This window comes from Salvelinus alpinus, chromosome 16, assembly GCF_045679555.1.
Source record: "Salvelinus alpinus chromosome 16, SLU_Salpinus.1, whole genome shotgun sequence".
Taxonomy (NCBI): domain Eukaryota; kingdom Metazoa; phylum Chordata; class Actinopteri; order Salmoniformes; family Salmonidae; genus Salvelinus; species Salvelinus alpinus.
The window spans coordinates 27,220,609-27,238,236 of NC_092101.1; the positions used below are offsets into that span (position 1 = coordinate 27,220,609).

At 45.2% G+C, this 17,628-nt stretch overlaps 1 protein-coding gene across 2 annotated transcripts; it reads left to right on the top strand.

The window, feature by feature from the left end:
* The first annotated feature begins 38 nt into the window (after positions 1-38).
* Positions 39-15,256, top strand: LOC139541265 (histone H2A deubiquitinase MYSM1-like). 2 transcript variants are annotated; one of them, XM_071345720.1, is made up of 16 exons: positions 39-160; positions 5,045-5,120; positions 5,207-5,271; positions 5,381-5,461; positions 5,590-5,674; positions 5,749-5,847; positions 6,071-6,774; positions 6,855-6,985; positions 7,109-7,209; positions 10,811-10,968; positions 11,080-11,185; positions 11,297-11,371; positions 13,431-13,619; positions 13,766-13,895; positions 14,210-14,373; positions 14,543-15,256. In XM_071345720.1, exons 1-16 carry the CDS (start codon positions 105-107, stop codon positions 14,912-14,914), a joined length of 2,592 nt encoding a protein of 863 aa, XP_071201821.1. In that variant the 5' UTR covers positions 39-104; the 3' UTR covers positions 14,915-15,256. The 2 variants fall into 2 exon arrangements, with proteins under 2 accessions (XP_071201821.1, XP_071201822.1); XM_071345721.1 differs by lacking the exons at positions 39-160; positions 5,207-5,271.
* Positions 15,257-17,628: the final 2,372 nt, after the last annotated feature.

Sequence of the window (17,628 nt, forward strand, 5' to 3'; positions counted from 1 at the left end):
TGACTGTATCACACTCCCACCACTTGGTGTCGATGTCGAGGAATCCTGTCATTGTTGTGAATGAGTACACTTAGCCCCTTGTTTGAAATTTGTCTGTAGCCAACATGGCGGACGAGCTGGACGTTGATATCGAAGGAGACGAATATGACGCTAAATTGGGGTAAGAGCGTTTTTTTTGTGTTTCATTGATGGGCTAAAAGTCATTAATATAACGTTTAAACGATATTTTGGCGATTCAGAGAACCAAAGCCAGTTAAATAAAAAATAACCCTTTGGACACGCAAAAGACATGGCTAGCACGGTAACTAGCTGCTAACGTTAGCTGATGACAACAGGTCGCTTGATCAGTACATTATTTTAGCTAGTTAATTTAACATGTAATGGTCGCCCCCTTCGACTACCAAACAACGTCGTAGAGACAAATTTCAAAGAGACTGATGTGGCTCCAGTCATCTATCTGCCTCAGCCACGTGAAACCTGACACTCATGACACGCCCACTCCACTGTCTTTGCCGCAGCAGTTCTTTTTTGATAGAACAGGGATGTTTTTTTTCTCCAATTTATCAGGAATTCCTGCTTTTCTGACATTTATGAAGGTAAAAAATAACCTGTTACTGAAGCAGCATCTACTCTTCCTGGTGTCCACATACAATATGACAGAATACAGTACATCTATGCTGTGTTCATGTGCTAGTCGGAACTAGGAAACTCTGAAATTTCCTACTTGATAACTGGGTGTAGTTATTACACACCAAGTTAGCAAGCATAGATGTACTGCATTCACCAGCCCACAAATAAATAACAACATTAGAACCAACAAATTCCCTACTGACAGTTGCATGCATACAATACATAAGCACATATGTATATGTTGTCCTTGTTATCAAATAACATTTTATTGGTTGCATACACATATTTTACGGATGTAATTGCAGGTGCAGCGAAATGCTTATGTTTCTAGCTCCAACAGTGCAGTAATACCTAACAATAAAAAACAATGCACACAAATCCCTCAAATTTTTGAAATATCAAAACAAACAATGCCCGAGCATTATACACACTTACACACATACATGCATACATACATACGTACATACAGTACCAGACACGCACACTTATTTAAGGGTTTTTCTAAATGTTTTACTATTTTCTAAATTGTAGAATAATAGTGAAGACATCAAAACTATGAAGTAGCACATGGAATCATGTAATAACCAAAAAAGTGTTAATCAAATCAAAATATGTTGTATTTGAGATTCTTCAAAGTAGCCACCCTTTGCCTTGACAGCTTTGCACACTCTTGGCATTCTCTCAACCAGTTTCACCTGAAATCATTTTCCAACAGTCTTGAAGGAGTTCCCACATTTTCTGTGCACTTGTTAGCTACTTTTCCTTCACTCTGCGGTCCAACTCATCCCAAACCATCTCAATTGGGTTGAGGTCGGGTGATTGTGGAGGCCAGGTCATCTGATGCAGCACTCCATCACTCTCCTTGGTCAAATAGCCCTTACACAGCCTGGAGGTGTGTTGGGTCATTGTCCTGTTGAAAACAAATGATAGTCCCATGAAGCGCAAACCAGATGGGATGGCGTATCGCTGTAGAATTCTGTTGTAGCCATACTGGTTAAGTGTGCCTTGAATTCTAAATTAATCACTGACAGTGTCACCAGCAAAGCATCCCCACACCATCACAACTCCTCCATACTTCACGGTGGGAACCACACATGCGGAGATCCGTTCACCTACTCGACGTCTCACAAAGACACAGCGGTTGGAACCAGAAATCTCAAATTTGAACTCATCAGACCAAAGGACAGAATTCCAACGGTCTAATGTCCATTGCTTGTGTTTCTTGCACCAAGTTAGTCTCTTCTTATTATTGGTGTCCTTTAGTAGTGGTTTCTTTGCAGTAATTCGACCATGAAGGCCTGATGCACGCAGTCTCTCCTCAACAGTTGACGTTGAGATGTCTGTTACTTGAACTCTGTGAAGCATTTATTTGGGCTGCAATTTCTGAGGCTGGTAACTCGAATGAACTTATCCTCTGCAGCAGAGGTAACTCTGGGTCTTCCTTTCCTGTGGCGGTCCTCATGAGAGCCAGTTTCATCATAGCGTTTGATTGTTTTTGCGACTGCACTTGAAGACTCCTTCAAAGTTCTTGAAATGTTCCGGATTGACTGACCTTCATATCTTAAATGAATGATGGACTGTCGTTTCTCTTTGCATGTTTGAGCTGTTCTTGCCATAATATGGACTTGGTCTTTTACCAAAAAGGGCTATCTTCTGTATACCACTCCTACCTTGTCACAACACACTTGATTGGCTCATTCGCATTAAGGAGGAATGAAATTCCACAAATTAACTTTACCAAGGCACACTTGTTAATTGAAATGCATTCCAGGTGACTACCTCATGAAGCTGGTTGAGAGAATGCCAAGAGTCTGCAAAGCTGTCATCAAGGCAAAGGGTGGCTACTTTGATGAATCTAAAATGTGTTTTTTAACACTTTTTTGGTTAGTACATGATGCCATATGTTTTATTTCATAGTTGTGATGTCTTCACTATTATTCTACAATCTAGAAAATAGTAAAAATAAAGAAAAACCCTTGAATGAGTATGTCTCCAAACCTTTTACTGGTACTGTGTGTATACAGTTGAAGTCTGAAGTTTACTTACGCAGCCAAATACATTTAAACTCAGTTTTTCACAATTCCTGACATTTGATCCTAGTAAAAATTCCCTGTCTTAGGTCAGTTAGGATCAGCACTTTATTTTAAGAATGTGAAATGTCAGAATAATAGTAGTGATTTATTTCAGCTTTTATTTATTTCATCACATTCCCAGTGGGTCAGAAGTTTACATACACTCAATTAGTATTTGGTAGCATTGCCTTTAAATTGTTTAACTTGGGTCAAACGTTTCGGGTAGCCTTCCACAAGCTTCCCACAATAAGTTGGGTGAATTTTGACCCATTCCTCATGACAGAGCTGGTGTAACTGAGTCAGGTTTGTAGGCCTACTTGCTCACACACGCTTTTTCAGTTCTGCCCACACAAATTGTCTATAGGATTGAGGTCAGGGCTTTGTGATGGCCACTCCAATACCTTGACTTTGTTGTCCTTAAGCCCTTTGCCACAACTTTGGAAGTATGCTTGGGGTCATTGTCCATTTGGAAGACCCATTTGCGACCAAGCTTTAACTTCTTGACTGATGTCTTGAGATGTTGCTTCAATATATCCACATAATTGTCCTTCCTCATGATGCCATCTATTTTGTGAAGTGCACCAGTCCCTCCTTCAGCAAAGCACCCCCACAACATGATGCTGCCACCCCCGTGCTTCACGGTTGGGATGGTGTTCTTCGGCTTGCAAGCCTCCCCCTTTTGCCTCCAAACATAATGATGGTCATTATGACCAAACAGTTCTATTTTTGTTTCATCAGACCAGAGGACATTTCTCCAAAAAGTATGATCTTTGTCCCCATGTGCAGTTGCAAACCGTAGTCTGGCTTTAATATGGCGGTTTTGGAGCAGTGGCTTCTTCCTTGCTGAGCGGCCTTTCAGGTTATGTCGATATAGCCACAGTAAAACGAGTCCTATAGATACTTTTGTGCCTGTTTCCTCCAGCATCTTCACAAGTTCCTTTGCTGTTGTTCTGGGATTGATTTGCACTTTTCGCACCAAAGTACGTTCAACTCTAGGAGACAGAACGAGTCTCCTTCCTGAGCGGTATGATGGCTGCATGGTCCCATGGTGTTCATACTTGCGTACTATTGTTTGTACAGATGAACGTGGTACCTTCAGGCGTTTGGAAATTGCTCCTAAGGATGACCCAGACTTGTGGAGGTCTACAACAACCCAGCAGCAGGACCGCTACCTCCGCCTTTGTGCAAGGAGGAGCACTGCCAGAGCCCTGCAAAATGACCTCCAGCAGGCCACAAATGTGCATGTCAGCATATGGTCTCACAAGGGGTCTGAGGATCTCATCTCGGTACCTAATGGCAGTCAGGCTACCTCTGGCGAGCACATGGAGGGCTGTGCGGCCCCACAAAGAAATGCCACCCCACACCATGACTGACCCACCGCCAAACCGGTCATGCTGGAGGATGTTGCAGGCAGCAGAACGTTCTCCACGGCGTCTCCAGACTCTGTCACATCTGTCTCATGTGCTCAGTCTGAACTTGCTTTCATCTGTGAAGAGCACAGGGCGCCAGTGGCGAATTTGCCAATCTTGGTGTTCTCTGGCAAATGCCAAACGTCCTGCACGGTGTTGGGCTGTAAGCACAACCCCCACCTGTGGACGTCGGGCCCTCATACCACCCTCATGGAGTCTGTTTCTGACCGTTTGAGCAGACACATGCACATTTGTGGCCTGCTGGAGGTCATTTTGTAGGGCTCTGGCAGTGCTCCACCTGCTCCTCCTTGCACAAAGGCGGAGGTAGCGGTCCTGCTGCTGGGTTGTTGCCCTCCTACGGCCTCCTCCACGTCTCCTGATGTACTGGCCTGTCTCTTGGTAGCGCCTCCATGCTCTGGACACTACGCTGACAGACACAGCAAACCTTCTTGCCACAGCTCGCATTGATGTGCCATCCTGGATGAGCTGCACTACCTGAGCCACTTGTGTGGGTTGTAGACTCCGTCTCATGCTACCACTAGAGTGAAAGCACCGCCAGCATTCAAAAGTGACCAAAACATCAGCCAGGAAGCATAGGAACTGAGAAGTGGTCTGTGGTCACCACCTGCAGAACCACTCCTTTATTGGGGGTGTCTTGCTAATTGCCTATAATTTCCACCTTTTGTCTATTCCATTTGCACAACAGCATGTGAAATTTATTGTCAATCAGTGTTGCTTCCTAAGTGGACAGTTTGATTTCACAGAAGTGTGATTGACTTGGAGTTACATTGTGTTGTTTAAGTGTTCCCTTTATTTTTTTGAGCAGTGTATAAAGGTGTGTATGGACTGTATATGAATAGAAAAGGTGTGTACATCATTATCACATTCCTGCTAGAGTGAGAGATAATGGCTATATCATCACTTCTATGTCAGGGGCTTTGGTGAGGGAGCAGCTCTACTCCTGAACCAGTACCCGCAGTCAGCATGGAAGAACATGACTGGAGTCTTGGTAAGAAGTGTTGCTGCCAAATCAATATGCCATGATGGAAGTACTGTGTGATGGTCTTGTGTGTGTTGACTCTCTCTCCCCTGTAGCCATGGGAACTAGACAGCTCTATCAGTGCAGAGAACAGAGAGGAGAACATACTGCTGGAGGAACAGTATCCTTCTCATAGACCACACACACACCTGGGATAGATTTTGATGTGTTTGTGTGTCTGTCTTTCTTGATATAAGATGTGTTCTAGTCCTTATTAAGCACTTTTCTAGGTATTATTTGACAGGTAAAGAGATGTCCAAGAGTGTGTGGGCCAACTCACCTAACTGCAAGCCTAAACCCAAAGTGAAGAAGTGAGTCAGTTGTCCCATTTGTCCGTGTGTTGCTCTAAACCTCTTGTGAAAACGTTCACTTCTCACCCCTCTGATGTGATGTGTTGTTGCCTCTGACATGATACTGTTACTACTGTGTTTTCACCCAGGTCTCCTGCCAAGTCTTCAGGTTCAACCTCCTCCACAGCCACTCGCTGGTCTCAGCAGGAGAAGGAGCTGTTTGAGACAGGACTGGTACGTCCCTCTCTTCTCCTCTCTTCTCCTCTCCTCACTGATCTCAGATGACACCCTACTTTTTATACCCCCAGGCTCAGTTTGGCCGTAGATGGACTAAGATCTCCAAGCTGGTAGGCAGTCGGACCATTCTACAGGTGAAGAGCTACGCCAGACAGTACTTCAAACACAAGGTAACACTCTCTAGTCGACATCTCTCCCAGCTCAGCCAACCAGGATATATTAGAGATATCCTACAGTCTCTGTCCTCTTTCACCATGTCACTCTCCCTGTCCTCTTTCACCATGTCACTCTCCCTGTCCTCTTTCACCATGTCACTCTCCCTGTCCTCTTTCACCATGTCACTCTCCCTGTCCTCTTTCACCATGTCACTCTCCCTGTCCTCTCTGCCTGCAGGCTAAATCAGAGTGCAATACTACTGCAGTGACAAGCCCTACAGCCCCGCTGGTTTTAGGCCAGGTCCCAGAGACAGGGTCAACAGTGTTCACCTCTGGCCTGTCTGTCCCCACCCACCTGTCAGCTCTGACCAACGCTGTCCGGATAGAGAGACTGTGGGACGAAGAGGAAGAGGAGGTGGACATCACTGATGACTTCAGCGATGAGGGAAGTAGTGGAGGAGGAAATGGAGGAGAGAGAAATATTGAGGGGAATGTTGAGGACCTCCAAGCTGGAGTTAGGACTGAGACACATGAGCCTGGAGCGCCAGAGGAGCTGGACAACCATGGAGTAACCCACCAGGTGCAACCCAACCAGACACACCCCAGGATGGAAGAGACGGATCAGGAGCAGTCTAATTGTAGCCCCCCATCTGCCCTCACAGCTCCCTGCCCAGCAGAGCAGGCACCCAGCGGACAGTGTGAGGGGGGAACTGCTGAGCCCCTGAGGGACCCAGTGGAGTCTGGAGAGGAGACAGGGGGGTCTGGGTGGCAAGGGGAGGAGTTTGAAGAGGAGGAGCTTACAGCCCCCGAGCAGGAAGCGGAGCTGGACCTGGCGACTATCACTGAGGAGGAGAAACGAGCTATCCCAGAATTCTTTGAGGGACGGCCATCCAAAACCCCAGAGAGATACCTGAGGATCAGGAACTACATGCTGGACCAATGGTACACACTCACACAATCACAACCAATCAGAGACATCAAGGTTTCACTTTCAACATGCTTTTTGTGTTTGTTTGTCTCAGGTTGAAGAGTAAGCCCAAGTACTTGAACAAGACGTCAGTGCGTCCTGGTCTGAAGAACTGTGGAGATGTCAACTGTATCGGCAGAATACACACCTACCTGGAGCTGATAGGAGGCATCAACTTCAACTGTGGTAACTAGGACTCACTACTAGTGTGGTTCTCTCATTCTTTTTCTCAGTCTATCTTTCTTGGTTATGCAAATCTTTCTGATTTGTCTGATCTACCTGTCTATTCTCTCCACTCTTCCCCTCCAGATCAGGCAGTGTATAACCGTCCCAGGGTGGTGGATCGTTCTAAACCCAGAGAGAGCCGAGACACTCTGGAATACCAGCTGGCCCAAAGACTACAGAGCATGGTGAGTCAACCCCTGACCTCTGTAACCTCTGACCCCCTACTGTATCCCAAACCCCTCTAGCTGGTCCAGACAATAGAGCATTGTGAGAGAACACCTATCAATGTCAGGTATTTGTCAGGCCTAGGTTGGTCATTTATATTTGGTTTATTAAAGATTGAATCTACATTTAGGGAAACAGCTGCAGTTTGCCTCAGCACATTTGTTATTGTGTTGTTGATGAAATGGAGGAGAGGAGCGTCAGGCAGCGTGGGAAAAATATTTTCAGTTCATATTGTGCTGTTCTATCCATAGACATTAAAACCAGTAGCTAGTAATATCGCTGACGTCATCCACGTGTCCCTATGGAAAACTTCCAATGGCGCATGCAGCTGGAAGTATTTGAATTTGAAGCGTGCCATATTGCTGAATGGGGCTGAATGACACCAACAAGTCGCTAAGGATCATGGTGAAAGTGGCCGTAACTAGCAAAGGATTATGGTCGATTTAGGCGTTTTCATCCTGCCTGAGAGTCAACTCTATGCTGCCGGCCCGTGATTGGTCTGTCAGCACGTGGTCCTGTGTGAGCTCCACACCCAGCAATGCAGTAATCAATATAGCACAAAAAGTAACACAAGGTAGAATACAAACACGAAAAATGTAAATCAGAAGAACTCGAGAAAGTAAGAAGCTATATACAGGGTCAGTTCCAATACTATATTTACAGTGTTCAGGGATACTGGAGTGATAGAGGTAGATACACTATATATACAGAATTATGTAGACATCCCTTCAAATTAGTGGATTCGGCTATTTCAGCCACACCTGTTGCTGACAGGTGTATAAAATCGAGCACACAGCAATCTCCATAGAATACATTGGCAGTAGAATGACCTTACTGAAGAGCTCAGTGACTTTCAACGTGGCACCGTCATAGGATGCCACCTTTCCAAGTCTGTTCGTCAATTTTCTGCCCTGCTAGAGCTGCGCCTTTCAACTGTAAGTGCTGTTATTGTGAAGTGGAAACGTATAGGATCATCAACTGCTCAGCCGTGAAGTGGTAGGCCACACAAGCTCACATTACAGGACCGGCGAGTGCTGAAGCGTGCAGCACGTAATAATCAGTTGCATCACTCACTACAGAGTTCCAAACTGCCTCTGGAAGCAACATTAGGACAAGAACTGTTCGTCTAGAGTGGGTTTCCATGGCCGAGCAGCTGCACACAAGCCTAAGATCACCATGCGCAATGCCAAGCGTCGGCTGGAGTGGTGTAAAGTTCGCCTTCATTGGACTATGGAGCAGTGGAGAAACGCGTTCTCTGGAGTGATGATTCACGCTTCACCATCTGGCAGTCTGACGGACGAATCTGGGTTTGGTTGATGCCCGTAGAACGCTACCTGCCCCAATGCATAGTGCCAACTGTAAAGTTTGTTTTTCATGGTTCGGGCTAGTCCCCTTAGTTCCAGTGAAGGTAAATATTAACGCTACAGCATAGAATGACAGTCTAGAAAATGCTATGCTTCCAACATTGTGGCAACAGTTTGGGGAAGGCCCTTTCCTGTTTCAGCATGACAATGCCCCCGCGCATGAAGCGAGGTTCATACAGAAATGGTTTGACGAGATCGGTATGGAAGAACTTGACTGGCCTGCACAGAGCCCTGACCTCAACCCCATTGAACACCTTTGGGATTAATTGGAACGCCGACTGTGAGCCAGACCTAATCGCCCAACGTCAGTGCCCGATCTCACCAATGCTCTTGTAGCTGAATGGAAGCAAGTCCCTGCAGCAATGTTCCAACATCTAGTGGAAAACCTCCCCAGAATAGTGGAGGCTGTTATAGCAGCAAAGGGGGGACCAACTCCATATTAATACCCATGATTTTGGAATGAGATGTTCGACGAGCAGGTGTCCACATACTTTTGGTCATGTAGTGTATGTATAGGGGTAAGGTAACTAGGCATCAGGATATTTGATAAACAGAGTAGCAGCGTGAATTAATATTTTACGTGAGTGTTTGTGCATTTGTATAGTCAGTATAAATGTGTGTGCATGTTATGTGTGTTGGAGTGTGTAGAGCCCTGTGAGTGTGCATAGAGACATTATAAAATACAATGGTCAACACAGATAGTCTATGTAGCCATTCTGTTAGCTATTTAGCAGTCTTATGGATAGAAGCTGTTCCGGAGCCTGTTGGTGTCAGACTTGATGCACCAGTACCGCTTGCCTTGAGGAAGCAGAGAGAACAGCCTATGGCTTGGTTGCTGGAGTTTTTGACAATATTTAGGGCCTTCCTTTCACACCGCCTGATATAGATGTCCTGGATGGCAGGGAGCTCGCCCCAATGATGTACTGGGCTGTCCGCACCACCTTCTGTAGCTCCATGTGATCGAGGACGGTGCTGTTGCCATACCAAGCAGTGATGCAGCCGGTTAAGATGTTCTCAATGGTGCAGCTGTACAACATTTTGAGGGCCTATGCCAAACCTTTTCAATGCTATGAGGGGAAGAGGAGCTGTCACTCCCTCTTCACTACTCTGCGCGTGTGAGTGCATCATTTTAAGTCCTTAGGGATTTGGACACCCAGGACCTTGAAGTTCTCGACCCGCTCCACTGTAGCCCCGTTGATGTAGATGAGGGTGTGGTCTTTGTTTTACTGACATTGAGGGAGAGGTTGTTGTCCCGGCACCAAACTTCCAGGTCACTGACCTCCTCCCTGTAGGCTGTCTCCTCGTCGCCGGGGCTCAGGCCTACAACCGTTGTGTTGTCAGCAAACTTGATGATGGTGTTGGAGTCGTGTTTGGCCACGCAGTCCGGTGAACAGGGAGTACAGGAGGGGACTGAGCACACACCCCTGTGGGGTCCCCGTGTTGATGGTCAGCGTGGCGGAGGTGATGTTGCCTACCCTCACCACCTGGTGTCAGCCTGTCAGGAAATCCAGGATCCAGTTGCAGAGGGAGGTCTTCAGTCCCAGGTTCCTAAGCTTGGTGACGAGCTTGGAGGGGACAATGGTGTTGAACGTTAAGCTGTAATCAATGAACAGCATTCTCACAAAGGTATTCCTCTTATCTAGGTGGGTTAGGGACATATGGAGTGCAATTAATATGGGGCGGCAGGGTAGCCTAGTGGTTAGAGCGTTGGACTAGTAACCGAAAGGTTGCAAGTTCGAATCCCCGCGCTGACAAGGTACAAATCGGTCGTTCTGCCCCTGAACAGGCAGTTAACCCACTGTTCCTAGGCCGTCATTGAAAATAAGAATTTGTTCTTAACTGACTTGCCTAGTTAAATAAAGATAAAATATCAAAATGAGATTGCGCCATCTATGGATCTGTTGGGCGGTATGCAAATTGTGGGTCTAGGGTGTCTGGGATGATGTGTGCCATAACCAGTCTTTCAAAGAACTTAATTATTACAGATGTAAGTGCTACAGGGTGGTAGTAATTGTGACGTGAAACCTTATGAGTGTTGACCTGATTTAATGTCGGCCTCGGAGAGCGAGATCGCCCAGTCCTCTGGATCGATGGGGGCCCTCGCGCACGATTCGGTGTTATTGTCGAAGTGTGCATAAAATGAGGCGTCTGTGACCTGTTATAGCTGTATGACATGTTGATTGGTTGTGTGTCGTAGCGAACCAGGAAGCGTCGTGTGAGGGACGTGTGGGGGAACTGGCGTGACGCTAAAGACCTGGAGGGGCAGACATACGAGCACCTGAGTGCAGAGGAGCTAGCCCTGAGGAGAGAGATGAGGAGACCGCATAAACCCTGTAAGGTCTCCAGGCACAGAGGGTGAGTGGGTGGTGTATATGATGATGATGTCTGTGTGTGTTGTCAACACTGGATCCTTAGAAATGTGTACTGTAAATTACATGCATTAAAAGTCTCTTTCTCCATTATCAGGTTGCTTGATCCGTTCCAGCTGATTCCGTGTCGTGTGTTTGGAAAGGAAAGGCAGGAGCCCTTTCAGGTCATGGTGTGTGCCGAGGCTCTCCTCATCATGGACATGGTAGGTACACACATCTACACGTATTTAATAAAGCAACAATGTTCACACATGAACACACAGACAGAGCTATGGGTTGTTTACCAAGGTCTTAGTGTTTGTATTTTTACCCAGCATGCCCATGTGTCGATGGGTGAGGTCATCGGGCTACTGGGAGGATCCTACAGCGAGGGAGACAAAGTCCTGAAGGTGAGACTACCACCTCATGATGATGATGTTGATAAAGAAAATGCTAATAACACTAGTCTATCCTGTGTCCTACAGTGCATTCAGACAGTATTCGGACCCCTTGACTTTTTCCACATTTTGTTACGTTACAGCCTTATTCTAAAATGGATTAAAAAATAATAATAATCCTCAATCTACAGAAAATACTGCATAATGACAGTGAAAACAGGTTTTTAGAAATGTTTGCAAATGTGTTGAAGTCTGAAGTGTCATACAGTTTTTCACAAATCAAATCAAATGTATTTATAAAGCCCTTCGTACATCAGCTGATATCTCAAAGTGCTGTACGGAAACCCAGCCGAAAACCCCAAACAGCAAGCAATGCAGGTGTAGAAGCACGGTGGCTAGGAAAAACTCCCTAGAAAGGCCAAAACCTAGGAAGAAACCTAGAGAAGAACCAGGCTATGAGGGATGGCCAGTCCGGCTGTGCCGGGTGGAGATTATAACAGAATATGGCCAAGATGTTCAAATGTTCATAAATGACCAACATGGTCAAATAATAATAATCACAGTAGTTGTCGAGGGTGCAGCAATTCAGCACCTCAGGAGTAAATGTCAGTTGGGTTTTCATAGCCAACTGCTGTCTCTAGAGAGTTGAAAACAGCAGGTCTGGGACAGGTAGCACGTCCAGGTCAGGGTTCCATAGCCGCAGGCAGAACAGTTGCTGACATTTAATCCTAGTCAAAATTCACCACTTTTATTTTTAGAATGTGAAATGTCAGAATAATAGTAGAGAGAATTATTTATTTCAGCTTTTTATTTATTTCATCACATTCCCAGTGGGTCAGAAGTTTACATACACTCAATTAGTATTTGGTAGCATTGCCTTTAAATTGTTTAACTTAGGTCAAACGTTTCGGGTAGCCTTCCACAAGCTTCCCACAATATGTTGGGTGAATTTTGGCCCATTCCTCCTGACAGAGCTGGTGTAACTGAGGCAGGTTTGTAGGCCTCCTTGCTCGCACACACTTTTTCAGTTCTGCCCACACATTTTCTATAGGATTGAGGTCAGGGCTTTGTGATGGCCACTCCAATACCTTGACTTTGTTGTCCTTAAGCCATTTTGCCACAACTTTGGAAGTATGCTTGGGGTCATTGTCCATTTGGAAGACCCATTTGTGACCAAGCTTTAACTTCCTGACTGATGTCTTGAGATGTTGCTTAAATATATCCACATAATATTTCTGCCTCATTGATGCTATCTATTTTGTGAAGTGCACCAGTCCTTCCTGCAGAAAATCACCCCCACAACATGATGCTGCCATCCCCGTGCTTCACGGTTGGGATGGTGTTCTTCGGCTTGCAAGCCTCCCCCTTTTTCCTCCAAACATAACGATGGTCATTATGGCCAAACAGTTCTATTTTTGTTTCATCAGACCAGAGGACATTTCTCCAAAAACGACGATCTTTGTCCCCATGTGGAGTGGTTGAAAAACGAGGTTTAATGACTCAAATCTAAGTGTATGTAACCTTCCGACTTCAACTGTGTGTGTGTATATATGTCTTATTTACATAAGTATTCAGACCCTTTGCTATGAGATTTGAAATTGAGCTCAGGTGCATCCTGTTTCCATTGATCATCCTTGAGCTGTTTCTACAACTTGATTGGAGTCCACCTGTGGTAAATTCAATTGATTGGACATGATTTGGAAAGGCACACACCTGTGTGCCTATATAAGGTCCAACAGTTGACAGTGCATGTCAGAGGAAAAACCAAGCCATCAGGTCAAAGGAATTGTCTGAAGCGCTCTGAGACAGGATTGTGTCGAGGCACAGGTCTGGGGAAGGGTACGAAAGAATGTCTGCAGCATTGAAGGTCCCCCAGAACACAGTGGCCTCCATCATTCTTAAATGGAAGAAGTTTGGAACCACCAAGACTCTTCCTAGAGCTGGCCGCCCGGTCAAACTGAGCAATCGGGAGAGACGATTGCTCGTCTCTCTGTAACGTAACAAAATGTGGAAAAAGTCAAGGGGTCTGAATACTTTCCAAATGCACTCTGTGTGTGTGTCTATGTGCTAGATTGTTGCAGCGGAGCCGTGTAACAGTGCGAGTACAGGTCTGCAGTGTGAGATGGACCCTTTGTCTCAGACTCAGGCCTGTGAGCTGTTGTCTAGCCTGGGCTTGGCTGTAGTGGGATGGTACCACTCTCACCCCACCTTCCACCCAAACCCCTCTATACGGGATATACACACACAGGACCAGTTCCAGGTACGTGTGTGTGTGTGTGTGTGTGTGTGTGTGTGTGTGTGTGTGTGTGTGTGTGTGTGTGTGTGTGTGTGTGTGTGTGTGTGTGTGTGTGTGTGTGTGTGTGTGTGTGTGAGAAACTGTGTTCTGACTCCCTCTCTTTCTCTCAGAGTTATTTCTCTCGAGGCGGAGCCCCGTTTATTGGGATGATTGTGAGTCCGTTTGACCCTGCTAACCCCTCCCCCCGCTCCCAGACCACCTGCCTGATGGTCAGAGAGGACCAAGGACCTGGACCACAGAGTATGACACACACCTCTTAACATGACCCCTTTCACAACCTCTAATCAACTACAGGACCCCTTTCACAACCTCTAATCAACTACAGGACCCCTTTCACAACCTCTAATCAACTACACGACCCCTTTCACAACCTCTAATCAACTACAGGACCCCTTTCACAACCTCTAATCAACTACAGGACCCCTTTCACAACCTCTAATCAACTACAGGACCCCTTTCACAACCTCTAATCAACTTGGTAGAAAAATATAAATATAATAAAAAGATAGTCTGAGTGTGCATATTCATCCTCTACTCCTCCTTCCGTCTCTCAGAGCTGCCCTACAGGTTTGACTACCAGTGTTCCCAGCAGCAGCCTGACTGGAGCCAGCTGATGAGGAGGGCAGAGTGGATTATCCACAAGTATAAACACGCCCACGGCAGTGTCCAGATGGACAGGCCGTTCCGCAGGGACTCTCATCTCACCTGTCTGGAGAAGGTAGGTCACCTTGTCTCTATTCACTCTCTTACCCTGTTTCATATTGCTGTGTCACCTCTCTCTGCTGTCTTGAGTTTTTCTCTTCTTTCTCTATCATCCCTGCCTCATTTCCATCTCTCAACATCTTGCTCTCTTTCTCCTCCCTGTCACACCCTCTGTCTCTATCTAGATGATGTCATCTTTAGGGAGGTATCTGGAGCCCCTGCTAGAGGAGGAGGGAGACCACTTCCTCTCCCAGATCCACACTCTGTTCCTGTCACACTTTGTTGCTGAGAAACCAAGAGACGAGGATGAGGGCGAAACCTCTGACTCCTCAGATCCAATCAACACCCATGCCTTCCCCTTCACTCAGCCAATCAACATCAGAGGAACAGACGACACAGGAACAAAGGATAACTGGGAGAATGAATCGGTCTCGCCCATTGATAGTATAGAAACGCCTAATATAGAAACCACTAACTCACACACAGCTAACCAAGAGAACTTACATCCAATGCAGTTTGGTTCTGTGTTGTTAACTGGTCATGATTATCTATTCTGAATCTAATAGATTTCTCTATATATCCAGTTTGTAATGCGGTAATCTGCAGTTGAAACAATAACAAAGTGTTATCCCTGCCCCTATTTCGGTAAAAAGCGCTGGGGGATGTGGCTGGAGATATGTAACCCCTCATAGACAGAGCTATGGATGCAAGTTCTGACAATCCATGATATAAAAATGATAGTTTCAACCATGTTTTGGAGCTATATAGTGTTTGTTTAAAAACATTGTAGTAAAACAAGTGTATATTTTGGGTTCTGATGGGATACAACAGTTCAAGAATCAGTAGGTACATATAAATCATTTATCGTTCCAAAAATAAATGAAGATTGGCCTTTTAAACCCCTTGTGTGGTGTTCATGTTTTTGTTATTCACCCAATGTTCACCGGTCTGATGGACCCACAACATTATTGGGTTTTAAAACAATTCAGCCATAACAATTTACGTAAAAATACTTAATACTTAGATGTTGACTTAAATCAATTACAAGCAATATAGACCGCATACATGGTTAATATTTGCCATTTACCTCTGCTAGATCACATTTATCAATAAAAGTGCTCTTTTTTTTTTTTTACCAAAATAGTTTATAATCAAGACATGGGTGGAATAAATCATGTTAATCTTGAACAAATGTAAATGAAACAAGGTTTTCATCACTATTGATGTTTATGGTTTTGAACTGAACAAATTGGAAGGACACATTTTACCAAAAAGTTAAGAGCCCAATTGAACACAAATGAAGGCCGATCTACACACCACATGAGGGACAGAGTCTTACACTTGATGCATGTGTAGTGTATCTTCCTGTCCTCCTTGTTGCTATCGGCTGCAATCTAGAATGATGAAAACACTTAGTTCAGGGATTTGACTAACATCTCACTCACATATATAGTTACAGCAGGCCAAGGTAGGAGAGTCAGACACACACACACATGCAACATCACTCACACTTCCGCTATTGGAGTTGTTGGTTCTGTGAGTCGGGTGGATGGGGCACCAGCATCCTCCTCACGATGGCTGCAGAAGCTGGGGTCCTTGGAATATGTTGCCGCCTCTAGATTTGAGGTCTCACCAATACCTTGCCCAGCTCCTGGAGTATCTCTGTTCCAATCTGGGTTCAACGCCATCCAGATGACAAACGCGTTGTACGCCGAGATGTCCAAGATGTTGAAGAATATCACAAGTGTCCAGCATAGGGTTATTTTGCAGCTGTAGCCAGTCACCAGCTTGTCTAAATTGTCCACCCCTCCTTTGGTGGCATTGTAATCCAATATGATTTCTGTTTTTTGATGTTCCTGGCCACAGATTCTCCCATCCCTATGAAGCGTACTCATGAGTACCACATTTTTGCCTGCCTTTGGCACGTAGGACACTAGGGATGTGTCGGCTGTCAACACAAACTTAGAGGAATTGACAGGCCTGTTCTGTGTATTCAACAGCTGAGGGGGAAGCTCTGGCTTGTTTTGTTCCTATACTTCCTACCATTGTCAGCTTCCTCTTGAGGAGCTCCTGTCCCAGCTTATTGCATGTGATGTTGTGGCCACGGAGTCTCTGTCACGTCCAGGACAACCTGCATCCCTTGGTTCTTCTCAGGGGCTCCTCCATCTGCCTTCCCCGTATACACTTGCAAGTTCCACGCATATGATGAAGCAGCATCACAGGCAGCCCAGACCTTGAGTCCATATTTTGCGGGTCTAGATGGTATGTACTGCCTGAAGGTGCAGCAACCCCCTAAATGGCTTAAGCTGCTCATCAACAGTAACGTTGGGCCCATGGTTGTAGTACAGGGGAAGGCGGGCCCCCACTTGTCCCACACTGACCTGATTGCAGCTAGCTTGTCTCTGCCGCCGAGCTGATCTGGTGTCTCGGTTATCGAAGCAGATCATCTTGGAAATAATGTGGAATTTTTCCAGAGACATTGTTGCACAGAAAAGTTCTCTGCCAGTTTCTGCATCGCACAGGGATTCTGTGGATTCCCCATTGGATCTAAAAACACCAGCAATGAAAAGAACCCCAAAGTATGCAGGTAAATGAGTTTGGTACATCTCCTTCCATCTCACGCCTTCCCTCCAAATGAGTGTGCACTCAATGAAAATGTGTTCTTTTACATGTTCTTCACAGAAAATAAGCCTAGGCCAATGAGTCTCAGGTTGAACAAAAATATTAATTGTATAATTTTTCTTCTACTAAACATTGAAAATGGGTCCCACAGACCCGAACGCTACACAAGGGGTAAATATTTTCTTTTTTTTAGGTTCATTAGTAGGCTTTCTTGATTTAGCTTGACTGGTGCGTTATGTGGAGTTTGTTTCCAAAAGGGAAAACTCTGCCTACCTGTTGCACAAGGCAAGCTAATTCAAGTCTGCCTACTGTTTTAATGGCTTCATACTGTATTTAATATTTAAAAAAACATTGCTAGAACAAGTGATGTAGCAAGTTTTTACATGTTATTTTTCATACCATATAAGTTGTATCATTCCACACCTTTGAAAAAACGGAATGATAATCAAACATTTCAATGTTTAGGTTTGCTTTATGGTGAAGTTACCTCAAGAAAAACAGAGGAAAAAATAGTTCCTGTATCACTGTCGATAATAAAATGTGTATATTTTGTAATGCATTTCATTTCCATTTATTAACACAATGAATTTGTCAAACATTAATATACACTGTCTGCAGAATGTTATATTTGACGAGACGGTCATTGACG